Here is a 16119-nt window from a genome sequence, read left to right on the forward strand (position 1 = left end):
AGGGGGCTTCCTCTCCGCTACAAAGAAAGATAAACAGATTAAAATGCAGGCTTTTACATGCTCACGTTTTACCTTTACCTACATTTCTTTAGAACTTAAAAAAAAAAAAAAAAAAATGATATATATATATTACACACACACACACACACACACACACACATACAGTATATATGCAGGATATCAGCCTGTAAAAGCACACTCCAATCCCATTAATAGTTCCACTTCTCCATAACCTTCACTTAAGTCTAACCTTCAAGCCTAGCTTTCTTTGTCAGAAGTAGTGTGCTACTGCCAAACAAACGCAATTGATGAGCTACACCCTGGAAAACAAATTTACAAGTACCACAGGAATGAGTCTATGACTGTTTCAAACTCCCAACACACATGCACACACGCATCCCACAAATTTAGATACACATTTTGTGAATCTAAAATGTCAACTCATTGGGGTTCATCGAAGAACAGAAAGCTGCTCCAGAAATGAGTATTCATCCCCTTCGCCTTCTAATAGATGATTAAGTAATGGTTGTTTTCTACTACACCCCTGAACTGCACTGAATTTAAGAAATAAAAATAATAATAATAAAAAAAATAAAAAAAAAAACTCATCACAGGCATCACCTATGTATTCCATGTTGGCTCTGGAAAATCCCAGCAAGCATAACATTGGCAAACTCTAGAATACACAGCCCAGCTGGACATTCCAGGTTCAGTCAGAGGAAGTCTTTTCTGGCATTCCATGTGAATCATCGAGATGTGCTAATCAGCAGAATTCCAGAGCCAGGGAGGTCGAAGCAATGAGGGGGAGATCAGCTGACTCAGGATAGGTGCTGATTGGCCCCTTCACTTCAGTGTTACCCACTGCTGGACTAGGAAAACATTCCCAGCGCTACAGATTCCCAGATCGATATAGAAATCAGATGGTATGGCATGGAATGCTATGAGGAACATAATCACTCCATCTCCCTTATCTTAAATCTTATTCTCATCTCTCTTTTAAAAGGCTGGCAGACCCAGGGAAACACATCACTTGATTGTTTACTCTTTTCACTAGTGTTTGAAGTATTTTTTATTTTATTTTAGTCCTCAACGCGAGTCATGATAACAACATGGTGGCCATTGATGGAACAGAACATGACTGGGCATGTTCATAACGATACTTTAAAAACAATAGTTTGCGCAGTCTTGCTTTTGATTCCACACAAGCCATTGGTTATATGCAGTAGGCATCCTCACCTAATTCTACACAGGTGATCCCAAGGGACCAGACATCCACCTTTCCGTCATACTGGCCCTCATCCATAGCCAGAATCACCTCTGGGGCCATCCTAGCAAGAGACCAGAAGTTGAATATTAGATAAATCAGTAATACTAATAATAAAGATGTTTTCCGTTTTCAGAATTCCATCAGATAGATTTATAGCATCTTTTAAAAACAAGGTTAGAACTATACTGGAGACTGCAATTATGCAATTTCAGGAAGGGGGGGGGGGGGGGGCGCTAGTTTGCAACCCCCATTTAGCAACCCCAACCTAGCAGCATGTGGATAGCAGCCCTGCTTACCAATATGGCGTGCCCACAAAGGAGTTTGCAGGACAGGCGATGGAGGCTGAGCCAAAGTCGGCCAGTTTGACCTGTCCAGGCTCTGTCAGCAGAATGTTCCCAGCTTTAATATCTCTGAAAGGGAAAAAGGCAGGACAGCACAATGCACATCAAGCTGAATCATGATAATGACAAAGACTCACATAATTCTATTGAGGGGGAAAAAAGCTTGGACCGCTGAAATTGTATTGTATTAATTCTTCTTTCCAATCTTAATGGAAAGGAACAAGGGGAAAAGCAATATGGGAACAGAGAAGCATTGAAACAAATGACCACACTGAACAGCTGCTTTCAGTGAGTCTGTGAGTTTCTGTGAGTCATACTGGTCTTTACGCAAAAGGTGACCAATGACACACCATGCATTAGCTGAGGAAGCCCATAGAAGGCCTTAATCATAGTTGGGCAATCATGAAGTTAATCACTAGAAGAGCATTTTACCACCATATGAAAGAGCAAATACACCCTACTAATCACATGACAAAAACCTGAACAGAATCGCATTCGGCTAAAAACCCAGTTTAGCCTGGATCTGCCGATCTGCAACGCAGATGCCACTTCTAAAAATACCGGCGACTGATAAGGGACCAGTAGTGCTCTTCTTGTGTGTGAGTCACCCTCAGAAAAACAGAATGGAGCCGTCAGCGCTTGCTCACGCACACACACACTCACCTGTGAATCATGTTGTGGGAATGAAGGTAGGCCAGGCCCTCCAGAGCACCGTGAGTTATTGCTGCAATCTCCATTTCCTGAAGAGGCTTCTTATGAACTGGAGGTGGTAAACAAGGAAAGGGACGTCAAGATCACACAGACACTCACTCACCTGGGGGAGGTAGGGGTGGGGGGGTGTAGGTGTTAAGAATGACTGATTGATGTTGAGTGTTTGACAGCACATGAGAATAGAGTGGGTTTTCATCATAGCTGCGGCAGATGTGGCTGAACAGCTACAGAGGATGTATGAGTTTAAGTGGTTGCTTACCCTCAAGGAGGTCTGAGGCTGACCCTAAGCAGTACTCCATGACCAGCTGCAGAGAAAAGTAGTTTCTTTTTAGGGATCAGACCGCCCGACAAAACATACTTTGTGCAAAGGGATGTGTACAGAAATACACAACACTTGAAGGCCAAGTTAAGCCTTAACTTAAGTTAAGTTTTTTTAGCACTTTGGCATAATACTGAAATCAAAACAGCCAATCATACTGTGCCATATCATGTCTTTATTATCAGCATCATAGTTGGCCCCACAAGGCTTCCATTTTAACATTCCATATGTTATCTTAATGCAGAGGAAGTAGATTGGGAACCAAATAGAACGTTCAAGCATTGTTTTTGTTTTTATTGTTGATAGGGTCTATACCATTGAGAGGGGGAGAGAGACTCTTACCCATGCTGTGTGTTCCCGCAGATAGCAGCCTTTGTACTCTATGCTGTTGGGGTGCTGTATTCTTTGAAGGAACTTGACCTCTTTGATGATATCCTGCCATTTCTGCAAGTCAGAGGGAGTGCTTTTTATCTTTCACAACAAGACAATCTCAACCTTTGACACAAATTGCCCCATAAAACAGAGAGAAAATTCCCGAGTTACGACCAAGAAGGTGTTTAAGTTTTTTCATATGCCTGTGTGCTAATAACATATTCAGAACACATTCAAAGTCAGGTTAACCACATTTGATCCAAAATAGCAAAGCCATGAAATTAGACAAAAAACCTCCAAAACTTGACATGGAGTGTGACGAGACCACTGACAGTAATGACCCAAAGGAATGAATGGGTCTTCAATTATTCATCAGTGTAAAGGAGAATAAAATGAACAAGAGAGTAAAAAATAGTGGCAAGTGTCTTCCACCCTGCTAAAACATTCATGTCATCTTCCTCATGTCTTAAGCCAATGATAGGGGGCTTCCTGATTCCTCAAGATTCCTTAAGAAAGATTCTCAAGAAACTTTGTCTCAGTTTCACCTTATGCCAAGAGGCACTAATATTAATCCCTGGAACAAGTATCTATTTCCTTGTAATAATCTCCGAACAACTTCCATTCGGGCCACCAGGGTTAATCTGTGTTTAACTGTTAAACTCTCACCCAAGTTAACCTGGAGCCCACTGACAAACACACATTTGGAGATACAGGACCAAAGGTGGCCTCAAATTCGTAAACACTCTGGGCTGAATGGCGCGACAGCTTCCTAGCTTCTAAAGACCTCTTAGCACAGAGAGATTATGCCTAATCTGATTAGCGCTAATCGGAAATTACAAGGAAAAGCACTATGACCAGCGACCTTGCTGTACCGTCGCTGCTACGCAGGGTCATCCTAAGACCTTCAGGAGACACTAGAGTGATGACTTTCATTCTAAAAATAGGTTAAATGTGAGTTGAATGTGAACATCTACAAAGTTACCTGGCAACACTGTTGCCTAAGAGAGGGAGTGTTCCATGTCACACACGTTACATTCTATCAATAGAATTTTTTTGTGGTTTCAAGATCTCCCTGCTAGATAAGGATAAGTATTATATAGATATTTTTCCTCCTTTAATTCCTGTATTGCTGCATGACCTGTCTTCAAGGCAGCCAGGGCAGGCTGTTAGGTAATTTGCCCTCATTTACAGGACCAGTGTCAACAGGAGTGGGTGATGTGTAGGAAGCTCCATGATAATAACTATATGACAACAGATTACAGTTCAGAGAAGACTTTCAGGAATTCTGATGCTATCTCAAAAAAGGAATGTTTAAGTGAGATCCTGAGGATTTTTTGTCAGTTGTTACTGGCTTATCCGTGAAAGCAGACACACATTTCAGATGATTCATGCGTCTAGCTCAAGTCACCGGGCACACCGGCACCCTCATACTGACTCCCAAGATCGACAGATAGCCAGACACATGTGCCTCTTCTTTAGAAGCCACAGCTGACATGTGCCAAGAAATACCACAGGTTCCTCGGAGTTTGGCTGACAGCGTAGACCCACTGCCTGGCCATTAAAACAGAAATGTGCCTTCATGCGTCATCTGCTGTGTGTGTGTGTGTGTGACTGGGGTCACCCACCTCATTAGACTGCTTCCCACTGTAGGACATCTTCTTGATGGCCACCACCTCAGACGTCCGCACATCCCGTGCCTGGGGGGGCCAAGAGGCAGACACAGGTGAGACCCCGGATAAAAATAGCTCTCAAGACTGGCATGCTTTAGAGTGCAGGCTGAACCGTAAAGCAAGTTGATATAACAAGCTGATAGAACTTATATAAAGAGATACCAATTCATACTGGGCCTTTTTAGTAGTGGGTACAGTAATGGTCTTGAGCTGAATCCAGAAATTGGCTCAGAATTATTGGGCAACTGCTAAATTTGTCACATTTTGGCTGTTTCACTGAAATTAAATATTTATTATCAAGTCTCCCTCTGCAAGATTTAAAATGAGGGTTGTCAGCCAAATGCTACTGCTACTTTTCACTATAAACGTCAGATATAGGACCTTCAATGCAACCCTACAAATGTGAGAACCAAGAGATACAGCAACACATGAAATTCACTCAAATTAATGAACAATCAATGATCAGTTTTAACGTACAAAGTAGACTGCGCCAAAGCTGCCATGGCCGATCTCGCGGAGGTCGGAGAAGAGCTTCTCGGGGTCCTCCTTGAAGAAGAGCTCGGAAACCTCGGGGTCCTTTAGGCTCCCTGCCCGGCTGGTGGAGGGCATGCTGGGAGCCCAAAGCAGCCGCGCTCGCCGGGGACTATCTGGGCGTGCGACTGCGACTGCGCTGCGTCAGCCCCCACCGATGACTCATCTGCGAGAGGGAGGAAGTATTTGCATGGGCACCTGTAACGACACAACGGCAAAAAAAAAAAATGCCATATGGCATAAGTGCAGGGAATATGAACTGGAAATGTAGCTTTTACTGAACAACACGCACAGAGAAAGCATCTTCACTAGTCTGTACATACTGAGGAGAAAGAGTATGCTAATTTCATCAGGCCTGGGGTTCTTGCTGTCTCTGGTGAGCTTTATCAATAGGCCTAGACAACACTAAAATGCAAAACTCCACACTTAAGATCTCAACAATCACACTGACAACATGTGTACTTAATTACTTCCTATACTTGTTTCACGTGACTTTTTACTCAACCTTTCCTTTTATAATCTTTTTAGCAAATAAGCTCCTCAACACACACACACACACACACACACACACACACACACACACACACACACAAGCTGACTTGCTAAGGGATAGTATGTGAAAGGGGATGGTTAAAACAGGCCATCCATCTGATATGGCTTAATTATGCTGCTCCTACGCCACGCTCCACTAACACCAATATCACTGATGCGGCAGTCAGCAGTAGCAGAGCCCCCCAGGGACCAGGGGACGCCTCCAGCTACTTACACAGCAAACTCAAGACTAGCATTTGTTTAAACCTGTTTCTGACAGCCTCTTCGGCCGCCCTGCTAGGCAAATGTTTACAGTGTGACAACGCCAAAGGCAAAGTAACCAGAATCTTTGATATGATGTATAGTCGGCATACTTTTAACATGTGTGGGAACAGATAAAAAAAAAATTGTCATGAACTCCAGAGATGCCAGTAACTGTTTATTTACATTTTTTCCCCAAGTTCCAAGTAGAAATATCTCATGGTTGTCACTCAGATTGGGGAAGTAGCCCTCCCTGAGACTTCTCCTAACAGTATCCGTGACTAAATTTCCATGTTCCGTAATTATGTTAAATTATACTCCCTATGATCCACACACACAAACACATAGACTGCCCCAGTGCCTCCCATGCTATGGAGTGGTAAAACACTTTGTTTGTCATCACTTGGAACAGGTTAGAATAGTGGTAGCCTAATAGGCTAGTTGTACACAGGACACCCCTGGTCGCACGCAACACACACTAAAGAATGTGGTTGGACGAGATAGGGCAACAGTAAGGAGAGGAGTCACTGGAGATAGAGCAGTGATATACAGCGTCAGAATAGGAACACGGATGTAGAACGGTCAGCCTCAGAAGAGGTTTGGCCCGAAGACAATTCCAACATGGATAAAAAGAGTCAGATAGATCTAAATATGGTCACATGTAAACAGTCCCTGTTTAGAAAGAAAGGAGAGACCACACACCAGCTACATGGATTGTAACCTGTGGGGTATACTACGAATCTCGATTAGTGGGTTAGCGAGGTATGTTGCGCTCAAAGTCAGGGTATGCTGTGACACGAAAGTGGATCTGTTTTAGTGTCGCTATATCACCATGGTATCTTATGCTGTCAACCAAACCTGGTCGGGAGGAGGTTATGTGCTAAGTTATAGCTCAAATCGTGTAATCTACCGCCCACTGACCAATCAATTGTCTTAAAAACGAAGTTCTCACCTGTAGGATTCTGTCATATATCTTACAGGTGGAGCTCCGCCTCTACTAACATTTTGGATCTCGAATGCGCTTTAATAGTGCTGTGCGTGCAAATATCCCACTAATGGACGTGCATACCATACAACAACTGATGACAATTGATTTATTTGATGTTATAGGTTAGACACAAAAAATGACCGCAGTGTAGACTACACTATCGCTCATAAATGCGGAAGTAATTGTTTTTTAATAGAGGCGGTCTTGTGCGTCTCCACGTTTCACGATTGGCCAACGTCATCCCAACACCGAGAACGCGCACAAATCTGAGCTGAAAGCCTAGTTTGACAAATATATCACATAACTGCTATCGTAGTATCACTTAACGTATACCACTGAGTCAAGGCTTTGTCAAGCCTCGATATGTCTACATAGCCTAGATATGCCTAACGTGCTTCGTAGTATACCCCACTGAAAGATAGCAAAACATTTTTCATCTTCAGTTATGCATGAGTCCTTTTTAGACTTTGATTTTAAATAGTGAATTTATCATCATTTGGTAACTATGAGAGGACAAATTATGACTGTCGCATCAACCAATGTGTCCTCTTATAATGCCTCAGAAAGGCAACGATGCCGGCTATCTAAGAGCATTTCAAAGTACTGGACAGGAATAAATAAACCCACTGCATACTATGACACTGACCGATTATAAAGATCCCATACATTTTACCATCTAAAATGTCTAATCTTAGTATTTAGCCCTAGTCTGATATTTAGATCTGACATTCCTTGATAAAGACAGCTGAAAATGAATAATGCCCACTGCCACTGACAACAGGCTTTATGCTCAAGACTCTAAATCTAATCTAAAAGCACAACAGTAAAGCTAAAATGCAAGAAGTACCGGAAGTTTGCAGGTGGAGTGTGGGGGTCACAAAGTTCAACCTATAACCTATTATTCTGGGGTGGTCGCAGTTCAAAAAAGGTTGAGAACCACTCTTTTATCACTCCGCAAGTAATCCATTCACTTAGTAATGGATATTTATTTTAACTTTGAACTCAACATCTACAACATCTGAAAATTTAGAGTGCTATTTGCGGGAAAAAAAAACTAGACTATTCTTTCTCAACAGAGCTCAGAAAACAGCAGCAAAATGTTTAATTAAAAATTTGGAAAAATGTCATACTATTTTCAAAAAAGACCAGCAAGCTATAGCCAACGCATAGCTTCAGGACTATAGCCTACATATAGGCCTAGCTCTAGGAAAACATATCGCTTCAGGACATTTTTCATGGTTCTCAAGGCAAGTCTAGTCAAGGCAAGTCATGTTTACAGCTCTCTGTACCAATAACATGTAAATACTCAAAGTGTTTGATAACTAGGCCATAATGTTACAACATCTAGGACATCCAGCATAACAGGCTTCACACTGAACTCTAGTAACACAATGACCTGATGTTAATAATATGCTGTCAACCAGCCTATGTTGCAATGAGACTCACAAAATGGACACTGTTATGGTGACTTTGATAGTGCTCGTCTCTCCCTGGACCCATATCAGTTCCCTTACAATTACAGAATTGTGCACATGTGAATGAATGAACGGACTGCATTAGTTGGAGTGATGAAATACCTGTGCGAAGGTTATGTATTCCACAGAAGAACAGAAGACACAAAAAAATATATAGTGACAGAGGACTTCAAGAGTCACAATATCTGTGTCAAAGTGCTGGTCATTCTAACCCTGAACTTCTGGGCTTGAACTCTGCCCTCTTCTCTGATTGAACGGGATTATGTGCATTTGGTCCAGGGAAGGGAATTCCTTCACAGTCACGCACAATAGGGGATGTGCTGTATTCTAATCTTACATAAGCAGCATAGGCTTTAATTTTAGATTTGTAGGGTCGTAACCTCTGCAAAGCATTCACACCACGGCTAAATCACGTTTTCTCCGCTCATCGTGACTCTTGGCATTTGCTGAAACTAGGCTAGAACGTCACTGCTGTGGCCAGTGCACTGCATCTCTCGGTGCGGATCCAGACCAGAACCAGAGGTTGAGCTCTGGATCAACGGAACACAGCTATCTCATCTCCAACAGGCATACTGCCTACCATAGCCTATTACCGTACATTCATTTGATGAACCCCAATTTTACCAAGTTCAAATGCCACAACTCAATGCAAAACTCTATTCAATGACAAGACCTACAACTTCTCAGTGCTATGTAATCCGTCCTGTCATGCAGAGTGACAAACTATCTACACACAAACAGTAAAAAAAACCTGGAAAACTACCATTCATTGTGGACTATTCATTGATTGCTTCATTTATTGTGATGTAAGCTGCCTTTTTTGGATTACTTTCATTATGACCGGAATATTACCACACAACTGTGAGTCATGCAGACAGCCCTTGTTTACTCGGCTTTCACGAACTGATACAAACACCTGAAGGCCTTGTGACATCACTAGACAGGTAGGAATATGAACTTTTGCACAAAGTAAAGGTTGGCCTTGGCTATGTGTATCCTATAGGTAGTTAAAGGTGGGGTAGGTTGATAATTATGCATTCAGCACTGAGCTGCTATACAGCCCACAGAAACATCTCAGACATCTGCGGTATGCCATTCTGATCGCACACATACATGAACGATTCTTTTACAAGGAAGCTCTTTGTTCAGTTGCAGGCTCTTTCACCTACCTCAATAATGGATGGGATGGAATGCCATTGGATGAGGTGGTATGACATTCAAACATAAAAGTTAAATTCACCTTTTGTTAGGATCTACCATGTGGATAATACATGTGGCCTTCCAACAGCCAAACAGAAAACATGAAAGCCAATGTTTTGATGAATAAGTTATATGGGGCGTAATTGTCTTCCTTCTGAAGGAAAATTAAGCCTAAAGACGGGTTGACGTTGTACGCAGCATGCGCTGCGCTCGTCGCTAGGTTGCTCTTGTTTAAGGTAATGTCCCAAAGATTTTTGTTTGTGCTTGCCGCCGGGCTCAGAGCAAAACTTTGTCCGCGGCACGTGCAAGAGCGGCAAAGCGGCCGGCAGGGCAGTTCTTGCACGCACAAGCCATTGAAAATAATGAGATTCATATTGCAGCGCTGCCGCTTGAGCATACAATGTGAACCCGGCTTTACTGTTGGCAAAAATGCTAAAATATGACCCAAACCTACTGCCAGGTGGAACAAATAGCATCTCATCTCATGGCATTTAATAGCATCTTAACTCTTGATATAATAGAGGCACTTCTTCATCAGCCCAAGAGACAGCAAGATGTGGCTTCACAACAGCACAAAGGCCCATACACAGTGCATTGATGCTCATTTGCATAATTCTATGGAATGTTCTGAATATCTGAAACTTCTGGCTCATGGGATAACCACTAGGCTGAGAGTGACAAGTAACATCAACAAGATCAAGATCAAATGACCTCAACTCTTGTGCATTGAGCATTTCAGTACACCGTTCAGGAAGCATGGTGATTTGGGAGGCCAAATCAGACCTTCATAGCGGAACTTTGTAGCGAGATGTCCAGAATCACTTTACAGCCATAGGGTCCCCCACCCTTCAGAGCATGTTTTCCAACTGCAACCAGCCTGTTTGTACAATAAGCCTACATCCTAAAGTGGGTCCAAAAACTTCATGAACATAACTGTTTTTAATAGGTCCAGTATTACCACAAATATAGGTTATGTTTTCATGTGTTGGCCCAATATCACAGAGAAATCTTGGCACAGGCAAGGTGTCACATGTCAGATGATGTCACACAGAGAATGCATAAGGACATTAGAAAACACTGCATCAAAGAAGTGGACAATACATTGGTCCCATTTAAGGCTGACCATGGGCTATGACAGTATTCCAAAGTAATGCTTATAATTATACTAGCCTACACGCTGATTCTTAAAACTTAACTGTAACAGGATTTAATTACCAACTCTCCAACGATTAATTAGCTAAACAGGTAATAATAATAATATGCTTGATAGTTGCACATTGCAAATAGCACTATAAGATGATGTAGGGTTGCTCTTTGCGAAGCTGTTATGTCAAAAGGTAATGTGCGTATACATGAATGTTTAGCCTACTTGAACTAATGATTACGCAGTTTAGTTTGCAGTCTTATGCAGCTCTAGGGTTAGTTGAACATGGAGGGTCGGTCAAATTACGCACACATAAGAAAACTAATTCACGCCAATAAACTCCCAAAATACACCTTTTATTGACACATCAGGACGTGATTTACCAAGCACCCAGGTCGCCCTGTGAACACTGAGACGATGGGAGGCTCACAGAGAGGCTTGCTGACTAGTGAGTTACGCAATGTCAACATAGAATGAGGAATGCGGCGCACGTCAGAACGTTAACGTTACCAGCAGCAAGGACTGAATGCAGTTCACGAGCGAGGAGTACCCAAAACAAAGTAGAATGACAGAATACTTAGTTATGCCATCTTCTTTGCTTACATGGCTCATGATTGCTCTTATCAGTTGACGTGAACGCCCTGTTTTCAACAGTAGTAGGCTGTATTACATGTCTTTTTCTTCACAAGAACAGCACGAGTTACCACCGCCAGCGAGGCTGCGCTGGGGAGAAAATAGGGAGGGTCATGCCAAAATGAAATGGCTAAGCGAGACAGAGGAGCATAATATCAAGTTAAATACTTCAAGAAAACAATCCGATACCATACATTATTGTACACTATTCCAATCGTTAGGCTAGGTATTTACGCTGACACTGACGATCAAGGTGGCCGTTGTTATTTCCAAGTGACAGCTAGAGTTCTATGGATGCTTGCAAATACGTTGCATTTGGTTAACGCAACTGTATTCCCAATCAAGTTTCCAAAAGCAATGGAGAGAAATCATTTAGTTTCTTTCTGTGAATGTTAGTGATTCCTAATGCATTAACGTTACATTTATCATTACAGAAAAACACGGTGAGCTACGCCACTGCACCAAAACAAGCTAGCTAAGCTAAAGGGGTTGGTTAGCCAACTGGAGTACAATGTTAGATGGCTAGAAACATAATGACAAGTACAGTAAGTTACATCTGCTAACGTCCCTTTGACCTTAACAAAGACGAGAGGACTCAAATTGTTAGGCCATGACACTAAGACAAACTAACGTTGACGGACACACTGACAAAAGTAAACTTAGTGCAAATGACGCTGACTGCCAGTCACAACACAAGTTGCTCGCTAGTTGGATTTGGATAAGGAGTTGGTTGACCCACGTTAGCTCGGTAACTACCTCCGGTACTTCATAGACAGATAAATATAACGCTTGCTATGTATCGCTTGGGTGGTTCTCAACATTTGGCTATTCCACAGAGACAATTTCCTAACCACATAGGTTACTTCACGAGCTAGCTAGATCCAGAAAGCCACTACCCTTTTGCTAGCTAGACAGGAGCTAAGTTGGGTATCTATCTATCGCTAGCAAGCAAACAACCATCGTTTCGACAGAAAGTGAAAACAAGTCAGCAATCCTTACATGATGCAATGCCTAGGATAGAATATACACATGGCTATGTGACCTCTGCAGGTATTAGTGTATGCAATAAGACAGTTGTGTAAGAATGTCAAACTTACTTACCCGTCCAAAAGGCCAGGTTTGTGACGAGATTCAATGCGCACGAACTAGCTAGCAAATAGTTAGCCAAGGCTAGTGAGTTAGCTAGCGGAGGTTAAGTCATCCAAAAGAACGGGGCGCAGTCAATTCGTCTGGATAGAGTATCGTTGGAACAGAGATTTGAATCCAGTGGCCTTATTTACAACGAAGGTTGCCTTTCTGGTCGTGCTACCTTCTACTAGTGCTGGGTCTTCCCAATACAAAAATTTTTTTGTTGACGGTAGATGGCAAAAACCGCAAAGAATTCCAAGCCGAGTTCAGTCCTATCGCTGCCCTGAGAACTAACCTAGCTGACTTGCTAGCTAGAACCCCACTCAAAAAGATGGCGACGAATAGGAATCACCTCCTCCCCTCCGTGACAAACACGAGTGAAATTATGTAGCCAGCATTGGACATGGCAAGCAACACCCCGAGAACTTTCTAAAACTAATACGTGACAACGCCCTACGAACAGACTCTAAACTCTGGTCAGCCGCAAAAGTTTTTCCCGAGACGTGATTAATCTCTGATGTCTGATACTTCAACACAAACTTCTGACCATCAAGATAGGGCAACCGTGTGTCCAATTGGTACTATGCAAACCTTGCGGGGAGGTGAAACCAAGTCCGTCAGTCAGGGCGTTTACAAGGTGCCATAAAAGACAATTAGCCTACATGCAGTGATTGACAGATTGCTCATAGCAGGAATGTCAACGTGCATACTTATCTTCAAAGCCAGTATGGAGATGAGCAAGTTGGGTCTTACAGTTTCCAGTTTGCAACAATCTAATGAAAGCAGTCAAGTGGGCCTACCATACGCGCGCGCGCGCCACACACAGCCATTTTAATGCTCATAAATAATGATAATAGTTAGGATATAATTCCTTTAACTTTAAAAAGGTAGCCCAATGTGCTATTGTGACGTCTTACATCAGAGTTTGATTTACAGTCTTCATTCTATAAAAAAGTCAGGAGGCTAGCCATTATCTTAGTCTAAGTTAGGCCTATTTATTAGTGACATTCATATCATGCACTCATACCCTCATATTGTGAAATTAAATGTAAGCCACAGCCTACTCTGTTGCCCTGTGCCATAAACAGTGGCTGAGATTTGTATGGATGTGAATGAGCTGTGCTTTAGTAGTGCTGAGCTGTTTAGCTGCTTAAGAGTTCTCAGTCTTGGCTACAAATAGCTCACATCACCTTCACTTGCCCACTCTGTTTTTGACCGATATATCAAGACATTTGAGAATGAAAATTGTACACCAACTCTTGAAAACAAATTTTCAGTGTGTATCACAGAGTCAAATAATTGGTATATCATGAACAACCACAAATCATAAGGGTTTTAATTATTCCTGAGCTTCTTCTTTAAAAAAAAAAAAAAAGACTACTGAATTTGGTGAATTCATATGATCCGTTAACCTGAGCTTTTTTAGCTTTACATGCATGTGCCAGGATATGGCTGGGTTACATCAACACTGTATCTGGTGCAACTCTATTTTCAGCATATATCTTACATAAACACTTGTATCCATACTGAGGTCACCATGACAGGAGGCTTAAGACATCATCATGGGGAAGAAACAGTGGTAATCTTCATTTAAAAAGATGTTCAGTGTCTGCACTAATATGCCTCACACTGTCATCACTGGACTACAAATCACTGGGAGTGAGATGCATCACTGGGTGACACGAGAGTTAAGCTTTTGCTGCTGTCATTTCATTTGCCATGCTGTCATTTCTTCTTATAAAATCGTTGTACAACTTGGACAAAGATTTTGGAAAGGGTTGTCAGTCTTTAAAGTTGTTCAGAATGCAGGATACACAAAATACCAACGACAAAAGGGAGTGAATTTAGAGCCAGTGAACCTTCAGTTTGTAATGTTGAAATGTGTTTGGATGTTCCAGATAAATCAACTTGAATGAAAGAAAAGGTGCCAGGTAATTGAGCCCCCAATGTGCGTAGTGTCATGAATGACTTGACAAGTAAAACAGGTTTCCCCTGACCTTACCTTTTCAAATGCACAGAAATGATAGAAACCTTGAGCTGATATTTAGGCTACATAACAGATCACACAATGTAAACATTTTTAATTTGGCTGAAGTAGTGGAGGAATCCTTTTCATTGTATGTGAAATTTAGAAAATTATTTTGCATTTTTATTTGTAGAATTGAATTACAATCCTAGTAAGGTCAAGGGAAGCAGAAGAGGGTGCTAGATTACGTATATCCAGTTTTTAAACCTGCTGGTGAAAAAATACTTTCATTCATCTCTTGGTAAGTGACAGAAAATCTATCAAGCTCAATTGTTTTTTCTTTTGTAGGTTGCTGTGGATAAAAAGCATCTGCAAAAGGAAAAAAATAACATGAAGATTGTGTTAACAAATCAAACAAAGTCATATTTTCAGTAGGGTAAATGAAGAGTACAAACAGTATAGAAGTTGGGATCTTAAAGTGGGCAGCCAAATGACTATTCCAGTGCAAATTATTGTTATGTGTATCCTGTGTGCCTCCAAATGAATAATAATATACCAGTTCCAGAGTGTACTATCAGTCAAGGAACAACAGTGCCATCTAGTGCACTATAGCGGTATACCCTAATTTTCTCCTTCCAGTACAGCAGGGCTATTCAACTTCATTACCAAGTGGGCCAGAGAGGACAACTGCTGGGTTTTCAAGGATACAAGGATACAAGGAAGTTTATTGTCACATGCATATAGTTACTGGATGTAAGAAATGCAGTGAAATTATGTCTGGTGTCAGCCTATTTGTGCATTTATGGGGGGGGGTTGGCTCAAGGGCCACATTGGGTTTTGAAAATTGGCCGGCGGGCCGCACAACAACCCCCCCCCAACGGCACACGCATAAAAAAATACATTTTTTATAGCCTATAATTTAGTATGAAAAGTATTTGTTTTAAAATATTAATTGCTTAAAAATACTGCTAATTTTATGCTGTTTTTAAATGGTCAGTAGTGGGAACTACTGTTGCCTTCATGATTTCCTTTTAAAACTTTCTTATAAGAAGGAGATATCAATTATCAACAATCACAAGCCAGCTGGAACCTGCGGCTCTCTCTCCCTCTCGTGAGTGCAGACGCGTTCCCAATTAAATGGATTATACGGATCCGGCCCGCGGGCCGCAGTTTGCCCACCCCTGGTTTATGCAGTGTGTAGGCTATGTGAGAGTGAAAGTGTGTGTGTGTGTGTAGACAAGCTATAAGCCCCAGAGTCCATTGTTAATAAGCCTGGTTGCCTGCAGTAAAAAAACTGTCATGAAGTCTGCAGGTTCAGGCCTTGAGGCTGCGCCTTGCCAGACGGCAGCAGTCGAATCAGTCTGTGGTTGGGGTGACTCGGGTCTTTGGTAATCCTGCGGGCTTTACTGACACACTGAGTGTTGTATAAATCCTGTATAGCCTGGGCGGGGGGCACATCCACTGATGCATTCGTCGGCACAACCCCCTGCAATGTAACTGAGGGCATGCGCAGCTCCCATACCACTCTCCATTTCTATGTTACAGTCTCTGAATGTGAACACATGGCCTTTTTTATCAAAGC

At 42.1% G+C, this 16119-nt stretch overlaps 1 protein-coding gene across 1 annotated transcript in view; it reads right to left on the reverse strand.

Annotated features, from left to right (window-relative positions):
• taok1b (TAO kinase 1b) overlaps positions 1-13220 on the reverse strand; it is a 25562-nt gene extending 12342 nt beyond the window's left edge. The window contains exons 1-9 of the mRNA XM_042093744.1: positions 12545-13220; positions 5158-5409; positions 4636-4707; positions 2981-3082; positions 2579-2624; positions 2272-2368; positions 1564-1677; positions 1237-1328; positions 1-17 (exon numbers count right to left, since the gene is read on the reverse strand). The exon at positions 1-17 is cut by the window's left edge and continues 77 nt beyond it. Of these exons, the coding sequence (XP_041949678.1) occupies positions 1-17; positions 1237-1328; positions 1564-1677; positions 2272-2368; positions 2579-2624; positions 2981-3082; positions 4636-4707; positions 5158-5289 (672 nt within the window). The 5' untranslated portion in view covers positions 5290-5409; positions 12545-13220. The remainder of the gene's footprint in view (positions 18-1236; positions 1329-1563; positions 1678-2271; positions 2369-2578; positions 2625-2980; positions 3083-4635; positions 4708-5157; positions 5410-12544) is intronic.
• Between the last annotated feature and the right edge of the window lie 2899 nt (positions 13221-16119).

This window comes from Alosa sapidissima, chromosome 5 (assembly GCF_018492685.1).
Source record: "Alosa sapidissima isolate fAloSap1 chromosome 5, fAloSap1.pri, whole genome shotgun sequence".
Lineage (NCBI taxonomy): Eukaryota > Metazoa > Chordata > Actinopteri > Clupeiformes > Clupeidae > Alosa > Alosa sapidissima.